This window comes from Salmo salar, chromosome ssa12 (assembly GCF_905237065.1).
Source record: "Salmo salar chromosome ssa12, Ssal_v3.1, whole genome shotgun sequence".
NCBI lineage: Eukaryota > Metazoa > Chordata > Actinopteri > Salmoniformes > Salmonidae > Salmo > Salmo salar.
The window spans coordinates 852,148-876,575 of NC_059453.1; the positions used below are offsets into that span (position 1 = coordinate 852,148).

The 24,428-nt window shown below is 35.2% G+C and overlaps 1 protein-coding gene across 5 annotated transcripts in view; it reads right to left on the bottom strand.

Annotated features, from left to right (window-relative positions):
- slc5a10 (solute carrier family 5 member 10) overlaps nucleotides 1-24,428 on the bottom strand; it is a 525,088-nt gene that overhangs the window by 123,220 nt on the left and 377,440 nt on the right. For all 5 annotated transcript variants that reach the window (XM_045690472.1, XM_045690471.1, XM_045690475.1 and 2 more), the window contains 2 exons: nucleotides 23,976-24,126; nucleotides 21,641-21,809 (listed from right to left, as the gene is read on the bottom strand). In XM_045690472.1, coding sequence (XP_045546428.1) covers nucleotides 21,641-21,809; nucleotides 23,976-24,126 — 320 coding nt within the window. The remainder of the gene's footprint in view (nucleotides 1-21,640; nucleotides 21,810-23,975; nucleotides 24,127-24,428) is intronic.

A 24,428-nucleotide genomic window follows, 5' to 3' on the forward strand; every position in this document is an offset into this window, starting at 1 on the left:
AACCCTATGATCACAACAGTATATAAACCTAACTATATAACTAACTATACTATAGAACCCTAACTATATAACTAACTATACTATAGAACCCTCTGATCACACCAGTATATACCCCTAACTATATAACTAACTATACTATAGAACCCTCTTATCACACCAGTATATAACCCTAACTATATAACTATACTATAGAACCCTCTGATCACACCAGTATATAAAACTAACTATATAACTAACTATAGAACCCTCTGATCACACCAGTACATAACCCTAACTATATAACTAACTATACTATAGAACCCTCTGATCCCACCAGTATATAACCCTAACTATATAACTAACTATACTATAGAACCCTCTGATCACACCAGTAAACAACCCTAACTATATGACTAACTATACTATAGAACCCTCTGATCACACCAGTATATAACCCTAACTATATAACTAACTATAGAACCCTCTGATCACACCAGTACATAACCCTAACTATATAACTAACTATACTATAGAACCCTCTGATCACACCAGTATATAACCCTAACTATATAACTATCTATACTATAGAACCCTCTGATCAAACCAGTATATAACCCTAACTATACAACTATACTATAGAACCCTCTGATCACACCAGTATATAATCCTAACTATATAACTATACTATAGAACCCTCTGATCACACCAGTATATAACCCTAACTATATAACTAACTATAATATAGAACCCTCTGATCACACCAGTAAACAATCCTAACTATATGACTAACTATACTATAGAACCCTCTGATCACACCAGTATATAACCCTAACTATATAACTAACTATACTATAGAACCCTCTGATCACACCAGTATATAACCCTAACTTTATAACTATACTATAGAACCCTCTGATCACACCAGTATATAACCCTAACTATATAACTAACTATACTATAGAACCCTCTGATCACCAGTATATAACCCTAACTATATAACTAACTATACTATAGAACCCTCTGATCACACCAGTATATAACCCTAACTTTATAACTATACTATAGAACCCTCTGATCACACCAGTATATAACCCTAACTATATAACTAACTATAGAACCCTCTGATCACACCAGTATATAACCCTAACTATATAACTAACTATACTATAGAACCCTCTGATCACACCAGTATTTAACCCTAACTATATAACTAAATATACTATAGAACCCTCTGATCACACCAGTGTATAACCCTAACTATATGACTATACTATAGTACCCTCTGATCACACCAATATATAACCCTAACTATATAACTAACTATACTATAGAACCCTCTGATCCCACCAGTATATAACCCTAACTATATAACTAACTATAGAACCCTATGATCACAACAGTATATAACCCTAACTATATAACTAACTATACTATAGAACCCTCTGATCACACCAGTATATACCCCTAACTATATAACTAACTATACTATAGAACCCTCTTATCACACCAGTATATAACCCTAACTATATAACTATACTATAGAACCCTCTGATCACACCAGTATATAACCCTAACTATATAACTAACTATACTATAGAACCCTCTGATCACACCAGTATATAACCCTAACTATATAACTATACTATAGAACCCTCTGATCACACCAGTATATAATCCTAACTATATAACTATACTATAGAACCCTCTGACCACACCAGTATATAACCCTAACTATATAACTAACTATACTATAGAACCCTCTGATCACACCAGTAAACAACCCTAACTATATGACTAACTATACTATAGAACCCTCTGATCACACCAGTATATAAACCTAACTATATAACTAACTATAGAACCCTCTGATCACACCAGTACATAACCCTAACTATATAACTAACTATACTATAGAACCCTCTGATCCCACCAGTATATAACCCTAACTTTATAACTAACTATAGAACCCTATGATCACAACAGTATATAACCCTAACTATATAACTAACTATACTATAGAACCCTAACTATATAACTAACTATACTATAGAACCCTCTGATCACACCAGTATATACCCCTAACTATATAACTAACTATACTATAGAACCCTCTTATCACACCAGTATATAACCCTAACTATATAACTATACTATAGAACCCTCTGATCACACCAGTATATAACCCTAACTATATAACTAACTATAATATAGAACCCTCTGATCACACCAGTATATAACCCTAACTATATAACTATAATATAGAACCCTCTGATCACACCAGTATATAACTCTAAATATATGACTAACTATACTATAGAACCCTCTGATCACACCAGTATATAACCCTAACTATATAACTAACTATAGAACCCTCTGATCACACCAGTATATAACCCTAACTATATAACTAACTATAGAACCCTCTGATCACACAGTATATAACCCTAACTATATAACTAACTATAGAACCCTCTGATCACACCAGTACATAACCCTAACTATATAACTAACTATAGAACCCTCTGATCACACCAGTATATAACCCTAACTATATAACTATACTATAGAACCCTCTGATCACACCAGTATATAACCCTAACTATATAACTAACTATAGAACCCTCTGATCACACCAGTATATAACCCTAACTATATAACTAACTATACTATAGAACCCTCTGATCACACCAGTATATAACCCTAACTATATAACTATACTATAGAACCCTCTGATCACACCAGTATATAATCCTAACTATATAACTATACTATAGAACCCTCTGACCACACCAGTATATAACCCTAACTATATAACTAACTATACTATAGAACCCTCTGATCACACCAGTAAACAACCCTAACTATATGACTATACTATAGAACCCTCTGATCACACCAGTATATAACCCTAACTATATAACTAACTATAGAACCCTCTGATCACACCAGTATATAACCCTAACTATATAACTAACTATACTATAGAACCCTCTGATCACACCAGTATATAACCCTAACTATATAACTATACTATAGAACCCTCTGATCACACCAGTATATAACCCTAACTATATAACTATAATATAGAACCCTCTGATCACACCAGTATATAACACTAACTATATAACTAACTATACTATAGAACCCTCTGATCACACCAGTATATAACCCTAACTGTATAACTATACTATTGAACCCTCTGATCACACCAGTATATAACCCTAACTATATAACTAACTATAGAACCCTCTGATCACACAGTATATAACCCTAACTATATAACTAACTATAGAAACCTCTGATCACACCAGTACATAACCCTAACTATATAACTAACTATAGAACCCTCTGATCACACCAGTATATAACCCTAACTATATAACTATACTATAGAACCCTCTGATCACACCAGTATATAACCCTAACTATATAACTAACTATAGAACCCTCTGATCACACCAGTATATAACCCTAACTTTATAACTATACTATAGAACCCTCTGATCACACCAGTATATAACCCTAACTATATAACTAACTATACTATAGAACCCTCTGATCACCAGTATATAACCCTAACTATATAACTAACTATACTATAGTACCCTCTGATCACACCAGTATATAACCCTAACTTTATAACTATACTATAGAACCCTCTGATCACACCAGTATATAACCCTAACTATATAACTAACTATACTATAGAACCCTCTGATCACACCAGTATATAACTCTAAATATATGACTAACTATACTATAGAACCCTCTGATCACACCAGTATATAACCCTAACTATATAATTAACTATAGAACCCTCTGATCACACCAGTATATAACCCTAACTATATAACTAACTATACTATAGAACCCTCTGATCACACCAGTATTTAACCCTAACTATAAAGCTAAATATACTATAGAACCCTCTGATCACACCAGTGTATAACCCTAACTATATGACTATACTATAGAACCCTCTGATCACACCAGTATATAACCCTAACTATATAACTAACTATACTATAGAACCCTCTGATCCCACCAGTATATAACCCTAACTATATAACTAACTATAGAACCCTATGATCACAACAGTATATAACCCTAACTATATAACTAACTATACTATAGAACCCTAACTATATAACTAACTATACTATAGAACCCTCTGATCACACCAGTATATACCCCTAACTATATAACTAACTATACTATAGAACCCTCTTATCACACCAGTATATAACCCTAACTATATAACTATACTATAGAACCCTCAGATCACACCAGTATATAACCCTAACTATATAACTAACTATACTATAGAACCCTCTGATCACACCAGTATATAACCCTAACTATATAACTATACTATAGAACCCTCTGATCACACCAGTATATAATCCTAACTATATAACTATACTATAGAACCCTCTGACCACACCAGTATATAACCCTAACTATATAACTAACTAACCATAGAACCCTCTGATCACACCAGTATATAACTCTAAATATATGACTAACTATACTATAGAACCCTCTGATCACACCAGTATATAACCCTAACTATATAATTAACTATAGAACCCTCTGATCACACCAGTATATAACCCTAACTATATAACTAACTATACTATAGAACCCTCTGATCACACCAGTATTTAACCCTAACTATATAACTAAATATACTATAGAACCCTCTGATCACACCAGTGTATAACCCTAACTATATGACTATACTATAGTACCCTCTGATCACACCAATATATAACCCTAACTATATAACTAACTATACTATAGAACCCTCTGATCCCACCAGTATATAACCCTAACTATATAACTAACTATAGAACCCTATGATCACAACAGTATATAACCCTAACTATATAACTAACTATACTATAGAACCCTCTGATCACACCAGTATATACCCTAACTATATAACTAACTATACTATAGAACCCTCTTATCACACCAGTATATAACCCTAACTATATAACTATACTATAGAACCCTCTGATCACACCAGTATATAACCCTAACTATATAACTAACTATACTATAGAACCCTCTGATCACACCAGTATATAACCCTAACTATATAACTATACTATAGAACCCTCTGATCACACCAGTATATAATCCTAACTATATAACTATACTATAGAACCCTCTGACCACACCAGTATATAACCCTAACTATATAACTAACTATACTATAGAACCCTCTGATCACACCAGTAAACAACCCTAACTATATGACTAACTATACTATAGAACCCTCTGATCACACCAGTATATAAACCTAACTATATAACTAACTATAGAACCCTCTGATCACACCAGTACATAACCCTAACTATATAACTAACTATACTATAGAACCCTCTGATCCCACCAGTATATAACCCTAACTTTATAACTAACTATAGAACCCTATGATCACAACAGTATATAACCCTAACTATATAACTAACTATACTATAGAACCCTAACTATATAACTAACTATACTATAGAACCCTCTGATCACACCAGTATATACCCCTAACTATATAACTAACTATACTATAGAACCCTCTTATCACACCAGTATATAACCCTAACTATATAACTATACTATAGAACCCTCTGATCACACCAGTATATAACCCTAACTATATAACTAACTATAATATAGAACCCTCTGATCACACCAGTATATAACCCTAACTATATAACTATAATATAGAACCCTCTGATCACACCAGTATATAACTCTAAATATATGACTAACTATACTATAGAACCCTCTGATCACACCAGTATATAACCCTAACTATATAATTAACTATAGAACCCTCTGATCACACCAGTATATAACCCTAACTATATAACTAACTATAGAACCCTCTGATCACACAGTATATAACCCTAACTATATAACTAACTATAGAACCCTCTGATCACACCAGTACATAACCCTAACTATATAACTAACTATAGAACCCTCTGATCACACCAGTATATAACCCTAACTATATAACTATACTATAGAACCCTCTGATCACACCAGTATATAACCCTAACTATATAACTAACTATAGAACCCTCTGATCACACCAGTATATAACCCTAACTATATAACTAACTATACTATAGAACCCTCTGATCACACCAGTATATAACCCTAACTATATAACTATACTATAGAACCCTCTGATCACACCAGTATATAATCCTAACTATATAACTATACTATAGAACCCTCTGACCACACCAGTATATAACCCTAACTATATAACTAACTATACTATAGAACCCTCTGATCACACCAGTAAACAACCCTAACTATATGACTATACTATAGAACCCTCTGATCACACCAGTATATAACCCTAACTATATAACTAACTATAGAACCCTCTGATCACACCAGTATATAACCCTAACTATATAACTAACTATACTATAGAACCCTCTGATCACACCAGTATATAACCCTAACTATATAACTATACTATAGAACCCTCTGATCACACCAGTATATAACCCTAACTATATAACTATAATATAGAACCCTCTGATCACACCAGTATATAACACTAACTATATAACTAACTATACTATAGAACCCTCTGATCACACCAGTATATAACCCTAACTATATAACTATACTATTGAACCCTCTGATCACACCAGTATATAACCCTAACTATATAACTAACTATAGAACCCTCTGATCACACAGTATATAACCCTAACTATATAACTAACTATAGAACCCTCTGATCACACCAGTACATAACCCTAACTATATAACTAACTATAGAACCCTCTGATCACACCAGTATATAACCCTAACTATATAACTATACTATAGAACCCTCTGATCACACCAGTATATAACCCTAACTATATAACTAACTATAGAACCCTCTGATCACACCAGTATATAACCCTAACTTTATAACTATACTATAGAACCCTCTGATCACACCAGTATATAACCCTAACTATATAACTAACTATACTATAGAACCCTCTGATCACCAGTATATAACCCTAACTATATAACTAACTATACTATAGTACCCTCTGATCACACCAGTATATAACCCTAACTTTATAACTATACTATAGAACCCTCTGATCACACCAGTATATAACCCTAACTATATAACTAACCATAGAACCCTCTGATCACACCAGTATATAACTCTAAATATATGACTAACTATACTATAGAACCCTCTGATCACACCAGTATATAACCCTAACTATATAATTAACTATAGAACCCTCTGATCACACCAGTATATAACCCTAACTATATAACTAACTATACTATAGAACCCTCTGATCACACCAGTATTTAACCCTAACTATAAAGCTAAATATACTATAGAACCCTCTGATCACACCAGTGTATAACCCTAACTATATGACTATACTATAGTACCCTCTGATCACACCAATATATAACCCTAACTATATAACTAACTATACTATAGAACCCTCTGATCCCACCAGTATATAACCCTAACTATATAACTAACTATAGAACCCTATGATCACAACAGTATATAACCCTAACTATATAACTAACTATACTATAGAACCCTAACTATATAACTAACTATACTATAGAACCCTCTGATCACACCAGTATATACCCCTAACTATATAACTAACTATACTATAGAACCCTCTTATCACACCAGTATATAACCCTAACTATATAACTATACTATAGAACCCTCAGATCACACCAGTATATAACCCTAACTATATAACTAACTATACTATAGAACCCTCTGATCACACCAGTATATACCCCTAACTATATAACTATACTATAGAACCCTCTGATCACACCAGTATATAATCCTAACTATATAACTATACTATAGAACCCTCTGACCACACCAGTATATAACCCTAACTATATAACTAACTAACCATAGAACCCTCTGATCACACCAGTATTTAACTCTAAATATATGACTAACTATACTATAGAACCCTCTGATCACACCAGTATATAACCCTAACTATATAATTAACTATAGAACCCTCTGATCACACCAGTATATAACCCTAACTATATAACTAACTATACTATAGAACCCTCTGATCACACCAGTATTTAACCCTAACTATATAACTAAATATACTATAGAACCCTCTGATCACACCAGTGTATAACCCTAACTATATGACTATACTATAGTACCCTCTGATGACACCAATATATAACCCTAACTATATAACTAACTATACTATAGAACCCTCTGATCCCACCAGTATATAACCCTAACTATATAACTAACTATAGAACCCTATGATCACAACAGTATATAACCCTAACTATATAACTAACTATACTATAGAACCCTAACTATATAACTAACTATACTATAGAACCCTCTGATCACACCAGTATATACCCCTAACTATATAACTAACTATACTATAGAACCCTCTTATCACACCAGTATATAACCCTAACTATATAACTATACTATAGAACCCTCTGATCACACCAGTATATAACCCTAACTATATAACTAACTATACTATAGAACCCTCTGATCACACCAGTATATAACCCTAACTATATAACTATACTATAGAACCCTCTGATCACACCAGTATATAATCCTAACTATATAACTATACTATAGAACCCTCTGACCACACCAGTATATAACCCTAACTATATAACTAACTATACTATAGAACCCTCTGATCACACCAGTAAACAACCCTAACTATATGACTAACTATACTATAGAACCCTCTGATCACACCAGTATATAACCCTAACTATATAACTAACTATAGAACCCTCTGATCACACCAGTACATAACCCTAACTATATAACTAACTATACTATAGAACCCTCTGATCCCACCAGTATATAACCCTAACTATATAACTAACTATAGAACCCTATGATCACAACAGTATATAACCCTAACTAATTAACTAACTATACTATAGAACCCTAACTATATAACTAACTATACTATAGAACCCTCTGATCACACCAGTATATACCCCTAACTATATAACTAACTATACTATAGAACCCTCTTATCACACCAGTATATAACCCTAACTATATAACTATACTATAGAACCCTCTGATCACAGCAGTATATAACCCTAACTATATAACTAACTATAATATAGAACCCTCTGATCACACCAGTATATTACCCTAAATATATAACTATATTATAGAACCCTCTGATCACACCAGTATATAACACTAACTATATAACTAACTATACTATAGAACCCTCTGATCACACCAGTATATAACCCTAACTGTATAACTATACTATTGAACCCTCTGATCACACCAGTATATAACCCTAACTATATAACTAACTATAGAACCCTCTGATCACACAGTATATAACCCTAACTATATAACTAACTATAGAACCCTCTGATCACACCAGTACATAACCCTAACTATATAACTAACTATAGAACCCTCTGATCACACCAGTATATAACCCTAACTATATAACTATACTATAGAACCCTCTGATCACACCAGTATATAACCCTAACTATATAACTAACTATAGAACCCTCTGATCACACCAGTATATAACCCTAACTATATAACTATACTATAGAACCCTCTGATCACACCAGTATATAACCCTAACTATATAACTAACTATACTATAGAACCCTCTGATCACACCAGTATATAACCCTAACTATATAACGATACTATAGAACCCTCTGATCACACCAGTATATGACCCTAACTATATAACTAACTATACTATAGAACCCTCTGATCACACCAGTATATAACCCTAACTATATAACTAACTATACTATAGAACCCTCTGATCACCCAGTATATAACCCTAACTATATAACTAACTATACTATAGAACCCTCTGATCACACCAGTATATAACCCTAACTTTATAACTATACTATAGAACCCTCTGATCACACCAGTATATAACCCTAACTATATAACTAACTAGAGAACCCTCTGATCACACCAGTATATAACTCTAAATATATGACTAACTATACTATAGAACCCTCTGATCACACCAGTATATAACCCTAACTATATAATTAACTATAGAACCCTCTTATCACACCAGTATATAACCCTAACTATATAACTAACTATACTATAGAACCCTCTGATCACACCAGTATTTAACCCTAACTATATAACTAAATATACTATAGAACCCTCTGATCACACCAGTGTATAACCCTAACTATATGACTATACTATAGTACCCTCTGATCACACCAATATATAACCCTAACTATATAACTAACTATACTATAGAACCCTCTGATCCCACCAGTATATAACCCTAACTATATAACTAACTATAGAACCCTCTGATCACAACAGTATATAACCCTAACTATATAACTAACTATACTATAGAACCCTAACTATATAACTAACTATACTATAGAACCCTCTGATCACACCAGTATATACCCCTAACTATATAACTAACTATACTATAGAACCCTCTTATCACACCAGTACATAACCCTAACTATATAACTATACTATAGAACCCTCTGATCACACCAGTATATAACCCTAACTATATAACAAACTATACTATAGAACCCTCTGATCACACCAGTATATAACCCTAACTATATAACTATACTATAGAACCCTCTGATCACACCAGTATATAATCCTAACTCTATAACTATACTATAGAACCCTCTGACCACACCAGTATATAACTCTAACTATATAACTAACTATACTATAGAACCCTCTGATCACACCAGTAAACAACCCTAACTATATAACTAAATATACTATAGAACCCTCTGATCACACCAGTATATATCCCTAACTATATAACTAACTATAGAACCCTCTGATCACACCAGTACATAACCCTAACTATATAACTAACTATACTATAGAACCCTCTGATCACACCAGTATATAACCCTAACTATATAACTATCTATACTATAGAACCCTCTGATCAAACCAGTATATAACCCTAACTATACAACTATACTATAGAACCCTCTGATCACACCAGTATATAATCCTAACTATATAACTATACTATAGAACCCTCTGATCACACCAGTATATAACCCTAACTATATAACTAACTACAATATAGAACCCTCTGATCACACCAGTAAACAACCCTAACTATATGACTAACTATACTATAGAACCCTCTGATCACACCAGTATATAACCCTAACTTTATAACTATACTATAGAACCCTCTGATCACACCAGTATATAACCCTAACTATATAACTAACTATAGAACCCTCTGATCACACCAGTATATAACCCTAACTATGACTATACTATAGAACCCTCTGATCACACCAGTGTATAACCCTAACTATATAACTATACTATAGAACCATCTGATCACACCAGTATATAACCCTAACTATATAACTATACTATAGAACCCTCTGATCACACCAGGTTATAACCCTAACTATATAACTATATCATAGAACCCTCTGATCACACCAGTATATAACACTAACTATATAACTAACTATACTATAGAACCCTCTGATCACACCAGTATATAACCCTAACTATATAACTAACTATAGAACCCTCTGATCACAACAGTATATAACCCTAACTATATAACTAACTATACTATAGAACCCTAACTATATCACTAACTATACTATAGAACCCTCTGATCACACCAGTATATACCCCTAACTATATAACTAACTATACTATAGAACCCTCTGATCACACCAGTAAACAACCCTAACTATATGACTAACTATACTATAGAACCCTATGATCACACCAGTATATAACCCTAACTATATAACTAACTATAGAACCCTCTGTTCACACCAGTATATAACCCTAACTATATAACTAACTATACTATAGAACCCTCTGATCACACCAGTATATAACCCTAACTATATAACTAACTATACTATAGAACCCTCTGATCAAACCAGTATATAACCCTAACTATATAACTATACTATAGAACCCTCTGATCACACCAGTATATAATCCTAACTATATAACTATACTATAGAACCCTCTGATCACACCAGTATATAACCCTAACTATATAACTATACTATAGAACCATCTGATCACACCAGTATATAACCCTAACTATATAACTAACTGTAGAACCCTCTGATCACACAGTACATAACCCTAACTATATAACTAACTATACTATAGAACCCTCTGATCACACCAGTATATAACCCTAACTATATAACTAACTATAGAACCCTCTGATCACACAGTATATAACCCTAACTATATAACTAACTATACTATAGAACCCCCTGATCACACCAGTATATAACCCTAACTATATAACTAACTATAGAACCCTCTGATCACACCAGTATATAACCCTAACTATATAACTAACTATACTATAGAACCCTCTGATCACACCAGTATATAACCCTAACTATATAACTAACTATACTATAGAACCCTCTTATCACACCAGTATATAACCCTAACTATATAACTAACTATACTATAGAACCCTCTGATCACACCAGTATATAACCCTAACTATATAACTAACTATACTATAGAACCCTCTGATCACACCAGTATATAACCCTAACTATATAACTAACTATACTATAGAACCCTCTGATCACACCAGTATATAACCCTAACTTTATAACTATACTATAGAACCCTCTGATCACACCAGTATATAACCCTAACTATATAACTAACTATAGAACCCTCTGATCACACCAGTATATAACCATAACTATATTACTATACTATAGAACCCTCTGATCACACCAGTATATAACCCTAACTATATAACTATACTTTAGACCCATCTGATCACACCAGTATATAACCCTAACTATATAACTATACTATAGAACTCTCTGATCACACCAGGTTATAACCCTAACTATATAACTATATTATAGAACCCTCTGATCACACCAGTATATAACCCTAACTATATAACTAACTATACTATAGAAACCTCTGATCACACCAGTACTTAACCCTAACTATATAACTAACTATACTATAGAACCCTCTGATCACACCAGTGTATAACCCTAACTATATGACTATACTATAGAACCCTCTGATCACACCAATATATAACCCTAACTATATAACTAACTATACTATAGAACCCTCTAATCCCACCAGTATATAACCCTAACTATATAACTAACTATAGAACCCTCTGATCACAACAGTATATAACCCTAACTATATAACTAACTATACTATAGAACCCTAACTATATAACTAACTATACTATAGAACCCTCTGATCACACCAGTATATAACCCTAACTATATAACTAACTATACTATAGAACCCTCTTATCACACCAGTATATAACCCTAACTATATAACTATACTATAGAACCCTCTGATAACACCAGTATATAACCCTAACTATATAACTAACTATACTACATAACCCTCTTATCACACCAGTATATAACCCTAACTATATAACTATACTATAGAACCCTCTGATAACACCAGTATATAACCCTAACTATATAACTAACTATACTATATAACCCTCTGATCACACCAGTATATAACCCTAACTATATAACTATACTATAGAACCCTCTGATCACACCAGTATATAATCCTAACTATATAACTATACTATAGAACCCTCTGATCACACCAGTATATAACCCTAACTATATAACTAACTATACTATAGAACCCTCTGATCACACCAGTAAACAACCCTAACTATATGACTAACTATACTATGGAACCCTCTGATCACACCAGTATATAACCCTAACTATATAACTAACTATAGAACCCTCTTATCACACCAGTATATAACCCTAACTATATAACTAACTATACTATAGAACACTCTGATCACCCAGTATATAACCCTAACTATATAACTAACTATACTATAGAACCCTCTGATCACACCAGTATATAACCCTAACTTTATAACTATACTATAGAACCCTCTGATCACACCAGTATATAACCCTAACTATATAACGAACTATAGAACCCTCTGATCACACCAGTATATAACCCTAACTATATGACTATACTATAGAACCCTCTGATCACACCAGTATATAACCCTAACTATATAACTAACTATAGAACCCTCTGATCACACCAGTATATAACCCTAACTATATAACTAACTATAGAACCCTCTGATCACACCAGTATATAACCCTAACTATATAACTAACTATACTATAGAACCCTCTGATCAAACCAGTATATAACCCTAACTATATAACTAACTATACTATAGAACCCTCTGATCAAACCAGTATATAACCCTAACTATATAACTATACTATAGAACCCTCTGATCACACCAGTATATAATCCTAACTATATAACTATACTATAGAACCCTCTGATCAAACCAGTATATAACCATAACTATATAACTATACTATAGAACCATCTGATCACACCAGTATATAACCCTAACTATATAACTAACTGTAGAACCCTCTGATCACACAGTATATAACCCTAACTATATAACTAACTATACTATAGAACCCTCTGATCACACCAGTATATAACCCTAACTATATAACTAACTATAGAACCCTCAGATCACACAGTATATAACCCTAACTATATAACTAACTATACTATAGAACCCTCTGATCACACCAGTATATAACCCTAACTATATAACTAACTATAGAACCCTCTGATCACACCAGTATATAACCCTAACTATATAACTATACTATAGAACCCTCTGATCACACCAGTATATAACCCTAACTATATAACTAACTATACTATAGAACCCTCTGATCACACCAGTAAACAACCCTAACTATATGACTAACTATACTATGGAACCCTCTGATCACACCAGTATATAACCCTAACTATATAACTAACTATAGAACCCTCTTATCACACCAGTATATAACCCTAACTATATAACTAACTATACTATAGAACACTCTGATCACACCAGTATATAACCCTAACTATATAACTAACTATACTATAGAACCCTCTGATCACACCAGTATATAACCCTAACTTTATAACTATACTATAGAACCCTCTGATCACACCAGTATATAACCCTAACTATATAACGAACTATAGAACCCTCTGATCACACCAGTATATAACCCTAACTATATGACTATACTATAGAACCCTCTGATCACACCAGTATATAACCCTAACTATATAACTAACTATAGAACCCTCTGATCACACCAGTATATAACCCTAACTATATAACTAACTATAGAACCCTCTGATCACACCAGTATATAACCCTAACTATATAACTAACTATACTATAGAACCCTCTGATCAAACCAGTATATAACCCTAACTATATAACTAACTATACTATAGAACCCTCTGATCAAACCAGTATATAACCCTAACTATATAACTATACTATAGAACCCTCTGATCACACCAGTATATAACCCTAACTATATAACTATACTATAGAACCCTCTGATCACACCAGTATATAACCATAACTATATAACTATACTATAGAACCATCTGATCACACCAGTATATAACCCTAACTATATAACTAACTGTAGAACCCTCTGATCACACAGTATATAACCCTAACTATATAACTAACTATACTATAGAACCCTCTGATCACACCAGTATATAACCCTAACTATATAACTAACTATAGAACCCTCAGATCACACAGTATATAACCCTAACTATATAACTAACTATACTATAGAACCCTCTGATCACACCAGTATATAACCCTAACTATATAACTAACTATAGAACCCTCTGATCACACCAGTATATAACCCTAACTATATAACTATACTATAGAACCCTCTTATCACACCAGTATATAACCCTAACTATATAACTAACTATACTATAGAACCCTCTGATCACACCAGTATATAACCCTAACTATATAACTAACTATACTATAGAACCCTCTGATCACCCAGTATATAACCCTAACTATATAACTAACTATACTATAGAACCCTCTGATCACACCAGTATATAACCCTAACTATATAACTAACTATACTATAGAACCCTCTGATCACACCAGTATATAACCCTAACTGTATAACTATACTATAGAACCCTCTGATCACACCAGTATATAACCCTCACTATATAACTAACTATAGAACCCTCTGATCACACCAGTATATAACCATAACTATATTACTATAATATAGAACCCTCTGATCACACCAGTATATAACCCTAACTATATAACTATACTATAGAACCATCTGATCACACCAGTATATAACCCTAACTATATAACTATACTATAGAACCCTCTGATCACACCAGGTTATAACCCTAACTATATAACTATATTATAGAACCCTCTGATCACACCAGTATATAACCCTAACTATATAACTAACTATACTATAGAACCCTCTGATCACACCAGGTTATAACCCTAACTGTATAACTATACTATAGAACCCTCTGATCACACCAGTATATAATCCTAACTATATAACTATACTATAGAACCCTCTGATCAAACCAGTATATAACCATAACTATATAACTATACTATAGAACCATCTGATCACACCAGTATATAACCCTAACTATATAACTAACTGTAGAACCCTCTGATCACACAGTATATAACCCTAACTATATAACTAACTATACTATAGAACCCTCTGATCACACCAGTATATAACCCTAACTATATAACTAACTATAGAACCCTCAGATCACACAGTATATAACCCTAACTATATAACTAACTATACTATAGAACCCTCTGATCACACCAGTATATAACCCTAACTATATAACTAACTATAGAACCCTCTGATCACACCAGTATATAACCCTAACTATATAACTATACTATAGAACCCTCTGATCACACCAGTATATAACCCTAACTATATAACTAACTATACTATAGAACCCTCTGATCACACCAGTAAACAACCCTAACTATATGACTAACTATACTATGGAACCCTCTGATCACACCAGTATATAACCCTAACTATATAACTAACTATAGAACCCTCTTATCACACCAGTATATAACCCTAACTATATAACTAACTATACTATAGAACACTCTGATCACCAGTATATAACCCTAACTATATAACTAACTATACTATAGAACCCTCTGATCACACCAGTATATAACCCTAACTTTATAACTATACTATAGAACCCTCTGATCACACCAGTATATAACCCTAACTATATAACGAACTATAGAACCCTCTGATCACACCAGTATATAACCCTAACTATATGACTATACTATAGAACCCTCTGATCACACCAGTATATAACCCTAACTATATAACTAACTATAGAACCCTCTGATCACACCAGTATATAACCCTAACTATATAACTAACTATAGAACCCTCTGATCACACCAGTATATAACCCTAACTATATAACTAACTATACTATAGAACCCTCTGATCAAACCAGTATATAACCCTAACTATATAACTAACTATACTATAGAACCCTCTGATCAAACCAGTATATAACCCTAACTATATAACTATACTATAGAACCCTCTGATCACACCAGTATATAATCCTAACTATATAACTATACTATAGAACCCTCTGATCAAACCAGTATATAACCATAACTATATAACTATACTATAGAACCATCTGATCACACCAGTATATAACCCTAACTATATAACTAACTGTAGAACCCTCTGATCACACAGTATATAACCCTAACTATATAACTAACTATACTATAGAACCCTCTGATCACACCAGTATATAACCCTAACTATATAACTAACTATAGAACCCTCAGATCACACAGTATATAACCCTAACTATATAACTAACTATACTATAGAACCCTCTGATCACACCAGTATATAACCCTAACTATATAACTAACTATAGAACCCTCTGATCACACCAGTATATAACCCTAACTATATAACTATACTATAGAACCCTCTTATCACACCAGTATATAACCCTAACTATATAATTAACTATACTATAGAACCCTCTGATCACACCAGTATATAACCCTAACTATATAACTAACTATACTATAGAACCCTCTGATCACCAGTATATAACCCTAACTATATAACTAACTATACTATAGAACCCTCTGATCACACCAGTATATAACCCTAACTATATAACTAACTATACTATAGAACCCTCTGATCACACCAGTATATAACCCTAACTGTATAACTATACTATAGAACCCTCTGATCACACCAGTATATAACCCTCACTATATAACTAACTATAGAACCCTCTGATCACACCAGTATATAACCATAACTATATTACTATAATATAGAACCCTCTGATCACACCAGTATATAACCCTAACTATATAACTATACTATAGAACCATCTGATCACACCAGTATATAACCCTAACTATATAACTATACTATAGAACCCTCTGATCACACCAGGTTATAACCCTAACTATATAACTATATTATAGAACCCTCTGATCACACCAGTATATAACCCTAACTATATAACTAACTATACTATAGAAACCTCTGATCACACCAGTACTTAACCCTAACTATATAACTAACTATACTATAGAACCCTCTGATCACACCAGTGTATAACCCTAACTATATGACTATACTATAGAACCCTTTGATCACACCAATATATAACCCTAACTATATAACTAACTATTCTATAGAACCCTCTGATCCCACCAGTATATAACCCTAACTATATAACTAACTATAGAACCCTCTGATCACAACAGTATATAACCCTAAATATATAACTAACTATATTATAGAACCCTAACTATATAACTAACTATACTATAGAACCCTCTGATCACACCAGTATATAACCCTAACTATATAACTAACTATACTATAGAACCCTCTTATCACACCAGTATAAAACCCTAACTATATAACTATACTATAGAACCCTCTGATAACACCAGTATATAACCCTAACTATATAACTAACTATACTATATAACCCTCTGATCACACCAGTATATAACCCTAACTATATAACTATACTATAGAACCCTCTGATCACACTAGTATATAATCCTAACTATATAACTATACTATAGAACCCTCTGATCACACCAGTATATAACCCTAACTATATGACTAACTATACTATAGAACCCTCTGATCACACCAGTATATAACCCTAACTATATAACTAACTATAGAACCCTCTTATCACACCAGTATATAACCCTAACTATATAACTAACTATACTATAGAACCCTCTGATCACACCAGTATATAACCCTAACTATATAACTAACTATACTATAGAAACCTCTGATCACACCAGTACTTAACCCTAACTATATAACTAACTATACTATAGAACACTCTGATCACACCAGTATATAACCCTAACTTTATAACTATACTATAGAACCCTCTGATCACCAGTATATAACCCTAACTATATAACTAACTATAGAACCCTCTGATCACACCAGTATATAACCCTAACTATATGACTATACTATAGAACCCTCTGATCACACCAGCATATAACCCTAACTATATAACTATACTATAGACCATCTGATCACACCAGTATATAACCCTAACTTTATAACTATACTATAGAACCCTCTGATCACACCAGGTTATAACCCTAACTATATAACTATATTATAGAACCCTCTGATCACACCAGTATATAACACTAACTATATAACTAACTATACTATAGAACCCTCTGATCACACCAGTATATAACCCTAACGATATAACTAACTATAGAACCCTCTGATCACACAGTATATAACCCTAACTATATAACTAACTATACTATAGAACCCTCTGATCACACCAGTATATAACCCTAACTATATAACTAACTATACTATAGAACCCTCTGATCACCAGTATATAACCCTAACTATATAACTAACTATAGAACCCTCTGATCACACAGTATATAACCCTAACTATATAACTAACTATACTATAGAACCCTCTGATCACACCAGTATATAACCCTAACTATATAACTAACTATACTATAGAACCCTCTGATCACCAGTATATAACCCTAACTATATAACTAACTATAGAACCCTCTGATCACACCAGTATATAACCCTAACTTTATAACTATACTATAGAACCCTCTGATCACACCAGTATATAACCCTAACTATATAACTATACTATAGAACCATCTAATCACACCAGTATATAACCCTAACTATATAACTATACTATAGAACCCTCTGATCACACCAGGTTATAACCCTACCTATATAACTATACTATAGAACCCTCTGATCACACCAGTATATAACTCTAACTATATAACTAACTATACTATAGAACCCTCTGATCACACCAGTATATAACCCTAACTATATAACTAACTATACTATAGAACCCTCTGATCACACCAGTATATAACCCTAACTATATAACTAACTATAGAACCCTCTGATCACACCAGTATATAACCCTAACTATATAACTAACTATACTATAGAACCCTCTGATCACACCAGTATATAACCCTAACTATATAACTAACTATACTATAGAACCCTCTGATCACACCAGTATATAACCCTAACTATATAACTAACTATACTATAGAACCCTCTGATCACCAGTATATAACCCTAACTATATAACTAACTATAGATCCCTCTGATCACACCAGTATATAACCCTAACTTTATAACTATACTATAGAACCCTCTGATCACACCAGTATATAACCCTAACTATATAACTATACTATAGAACCATCTAATCACACCAGTATATAACCCTAACTATATAACTATACTATAGAACCCTCTGATCACACCAGGTTATAACCCTAACTATATAACTATACTATAGAACCCTCTGATCACACCAGTATATAACTCTAACTATATAACTAACTATACTATAGAACCCTCTGATCACACCAGTATATAACCCTAACTATATAACTAACTATACTATAGAACCCTCTGATCACACCAGTATATAACCCTAACTATATAACTAACTATAGAACCCTCTGATCACACCAGTATATAACTCTAACTATATAACTAACTATACTATAGAACCCTCTGATCACACCAGTATATAACCCTAACTATATAACTAACTATACTATAGAACCCTCTGATCACACCAGTATATAACCCTAACTATATAACTAACTATACTATAGAACCATCTGATCACACCAGTATATAACCCTAACTATATAACTATACTATAGAACCCTCTGATCACACCAGGTTATAACCCTAACTATATAACTATATTATAGAACCCTCTAATCACACCAGTATATAACACTAATTATATAACTAACTATACTATAGAACCCTCTGATCACACCAGTATATAACCCTAACTATATAACTATACTATAGAACCCTCTGATCACACCAGTAAACAACCCTAACTATATGACTAACTATACTATAGAACCCTCTGATCACACCAGTATATAACCCTGACTATATAACTAACTATAGAACCCTCTGATCAAACCAGTATATAACCCTAACTATAACTATACTATAGAACCCAGAGTCATGGGTTCGTTTCCCGACTGTCATTTTTGACTAAAGTGTTTGTTACCTGCTCGTTGGTTCTGGTCCAGAAGATAGCCAATGAGAAGACAGCGGTAACGGGTGGAGCCAGGTAACTGGTCACCGATTGGATGTAAACGTAGAGCTGTCCGCTATTGGCCGACTGCAGGATTGGAATCCACACCACGCTTATCACCACCAGAATCACTGTTACTATCCTACACACACACACACACACCATACACACACACACACACCCCCACACACACACACACACACACACACACACACACACACACACACACACACACACCATATACACACACACACACACACACACACACACACACACACACACACACACACACACACACACACACACACACACACACACACACACACAGTGGAGATTTAGGAACCAAATACAATGACATCATCTCTTTAAGTATAGAACCAGTGTCTAACCAGCCGACCAATAGCAGCTGTTCCTGTGTGAGTGACTGACCTGCTGACCAATAGACTGACCTGCTGACCAATAGACTGACCTGCTGACCAATAGACTGACCTGCCGACCCATAGACTGACCTGCTGACCAATAGACTGACCTGCTGACCAATAGACTGACCTGCTGACCAATAGACTGACCAGCCGACCAATAGCAGATGTTCCTGTGTGAGTGACTGACCTGCTGACCAATAGACTGACCTGCTGACCAATAGACTGACCTGCCGACCCATAGACTGACCTGCTGACCAATAGACTGACCTGCTGACCAATAGACTGACCTGCCGACCAATAGCAGCTGTTCCTGTGTGAGTGACTGACCTGCTGACCAATAGACTGACCTGCTGACCAATAGACTGACCTGCTGACCAATAGACTGACCTGCCGTCCAATAGACTGACCTGCTGACCAATAGACTGACCTGCTGACCAATAGCAGCTGTTCCTGTATGAGTGACTGACCTGCTGACCAATAGACTGACCTGCCGACCAATAGACTGACCTGCCGACCAATAGACTGACCAGCTGACCAATAGCAGCTGTTCCTGTGGGTAACTGACCTGCCGACCAATAGACTGACCTGCTGACAAATAGACTGACCTGCCGACCAATAGACTGACCTGCTGAACAATAGACTGACCTGCCGACCAATAGACTGACCTGCCGACCAATAGACTGACCTGCCGACCAATAGACTGACCTGCCGACGAATAGCAGCCGTCCCTGTGTGAGTGACAGACCTGCCGACCAAAAAACTGACCTGCTAACCAATAGCAGCCGTTCCTGTGTGAGTGACTGACCTGCCGACCAATAGCAGCTGTTCCTGTGTGAGTGACTGACCTGCCGACCAATAGCAGCTGTTCCTGTGTGAGTGACTGACCTGCCGACCAATAGACTGACCTGCTGACCAATAGCAGCTGTTCCTGTGTGAGTGACTGACCTGCCGACCAATAGACTGACCTGCCGACCAATAGCAGCTGTTCCTGTGTGAGTGACTGACCTGCCGACCAATAGCAGCTCTTCCTTTGTGAGTGACTGACCTGCCGACCAACAGACTGACCTGCTGACCAATAGACTGACCTGCTGACCAATAGCAGCTGTTCCTGTATGAGTGACTGACCTGCCGACCAATAGACTGACCTGCCGACCAATAGACTGACCTGCCGACCAATAGACTGACCTGCTGACCAATAGCAGCTGTTCCTGTGGGTGACTGACCTGCCGACCAATAGACTGACCTGCTGACCAATAGACTGACCTGCTGACCAATAGACTGACCTGCTGACCAATAGACTGACCTGCCGATGAATAGCAGCCGTCCCTGTGTGAGTGACAGACCTGCCGACAAAAAGACTGACCTGCCAACCAACAGCAGCCGTTCCTGTGTGAGTGACTGACCTGCCGACCAATAGCAGCTGTTCCTGTGTGAGTGACTGACCTGCCGACCAATAGCAGCTGTTCCTGTGTGAGTGACTGACCTGCCGACCAATAGCAGCCATTCCTGTGTGAGTGACTGACCTGCTGACCAATAGACTGACCTGCCGACCAATAGACTGACCTGCCGACCAATAGACTGACCTGCTGACCAATAGCAGCTGTTCCTGTGTGAGTGACTGACCTGCTGACCAATAGCAGCCGTTCCTGTGTGAGTGACTGACCTGCCGACCAATAGACTGACCTGCTGACCAATAGCAGCTGTTTCTGTGTGAGTGACTGACCTGCCGACCAATAGACTGACCTGCCGACGAATAGCAGCTGTTCCTGTGTGAGTGACTGACCTGCCGACCAATAGACTGACCTGCTGACCAATAGCAGCCGTTCCAGCGTGAGTGACTGACCTGCCGACCAATAGCAGCAGCCATCCCAGCGTGAGTGACTGACCTGCCGACCAATAGCAGCTCCCGTTCCGAGGCGTAGGCGCGGTACTTCTTCCAGATGTCCATGGTGAAGAGCGTGGAGGACGAGTTGAAGATGGAGGTCAACGATGACATCAGAGCCGCCATCATCACTGCTATCATCAGCCCCCGCAGACCTACACACACACACACACACGCACGCACGCACGCACGCACGCACACACGCACACACGCACGCACGCACACGCACACGCACACACGCACACACACGGAAGAGCGTTGGATTCCGTTGACAAATTTCTACTTATTTTGGGAACGTCCTTATTTCCTTATAAAAGGGACGGCTTGCACCCGAACAGGAATATCCAATAGGTACTACGGGAATTATGGGATGTCAGTCTCTTCCTGCAAACAGGAACTGACCCTGACTGACTCGTTTTAATCCGCGTCCTCATTCAAGGCATCGGACTAATGGTTC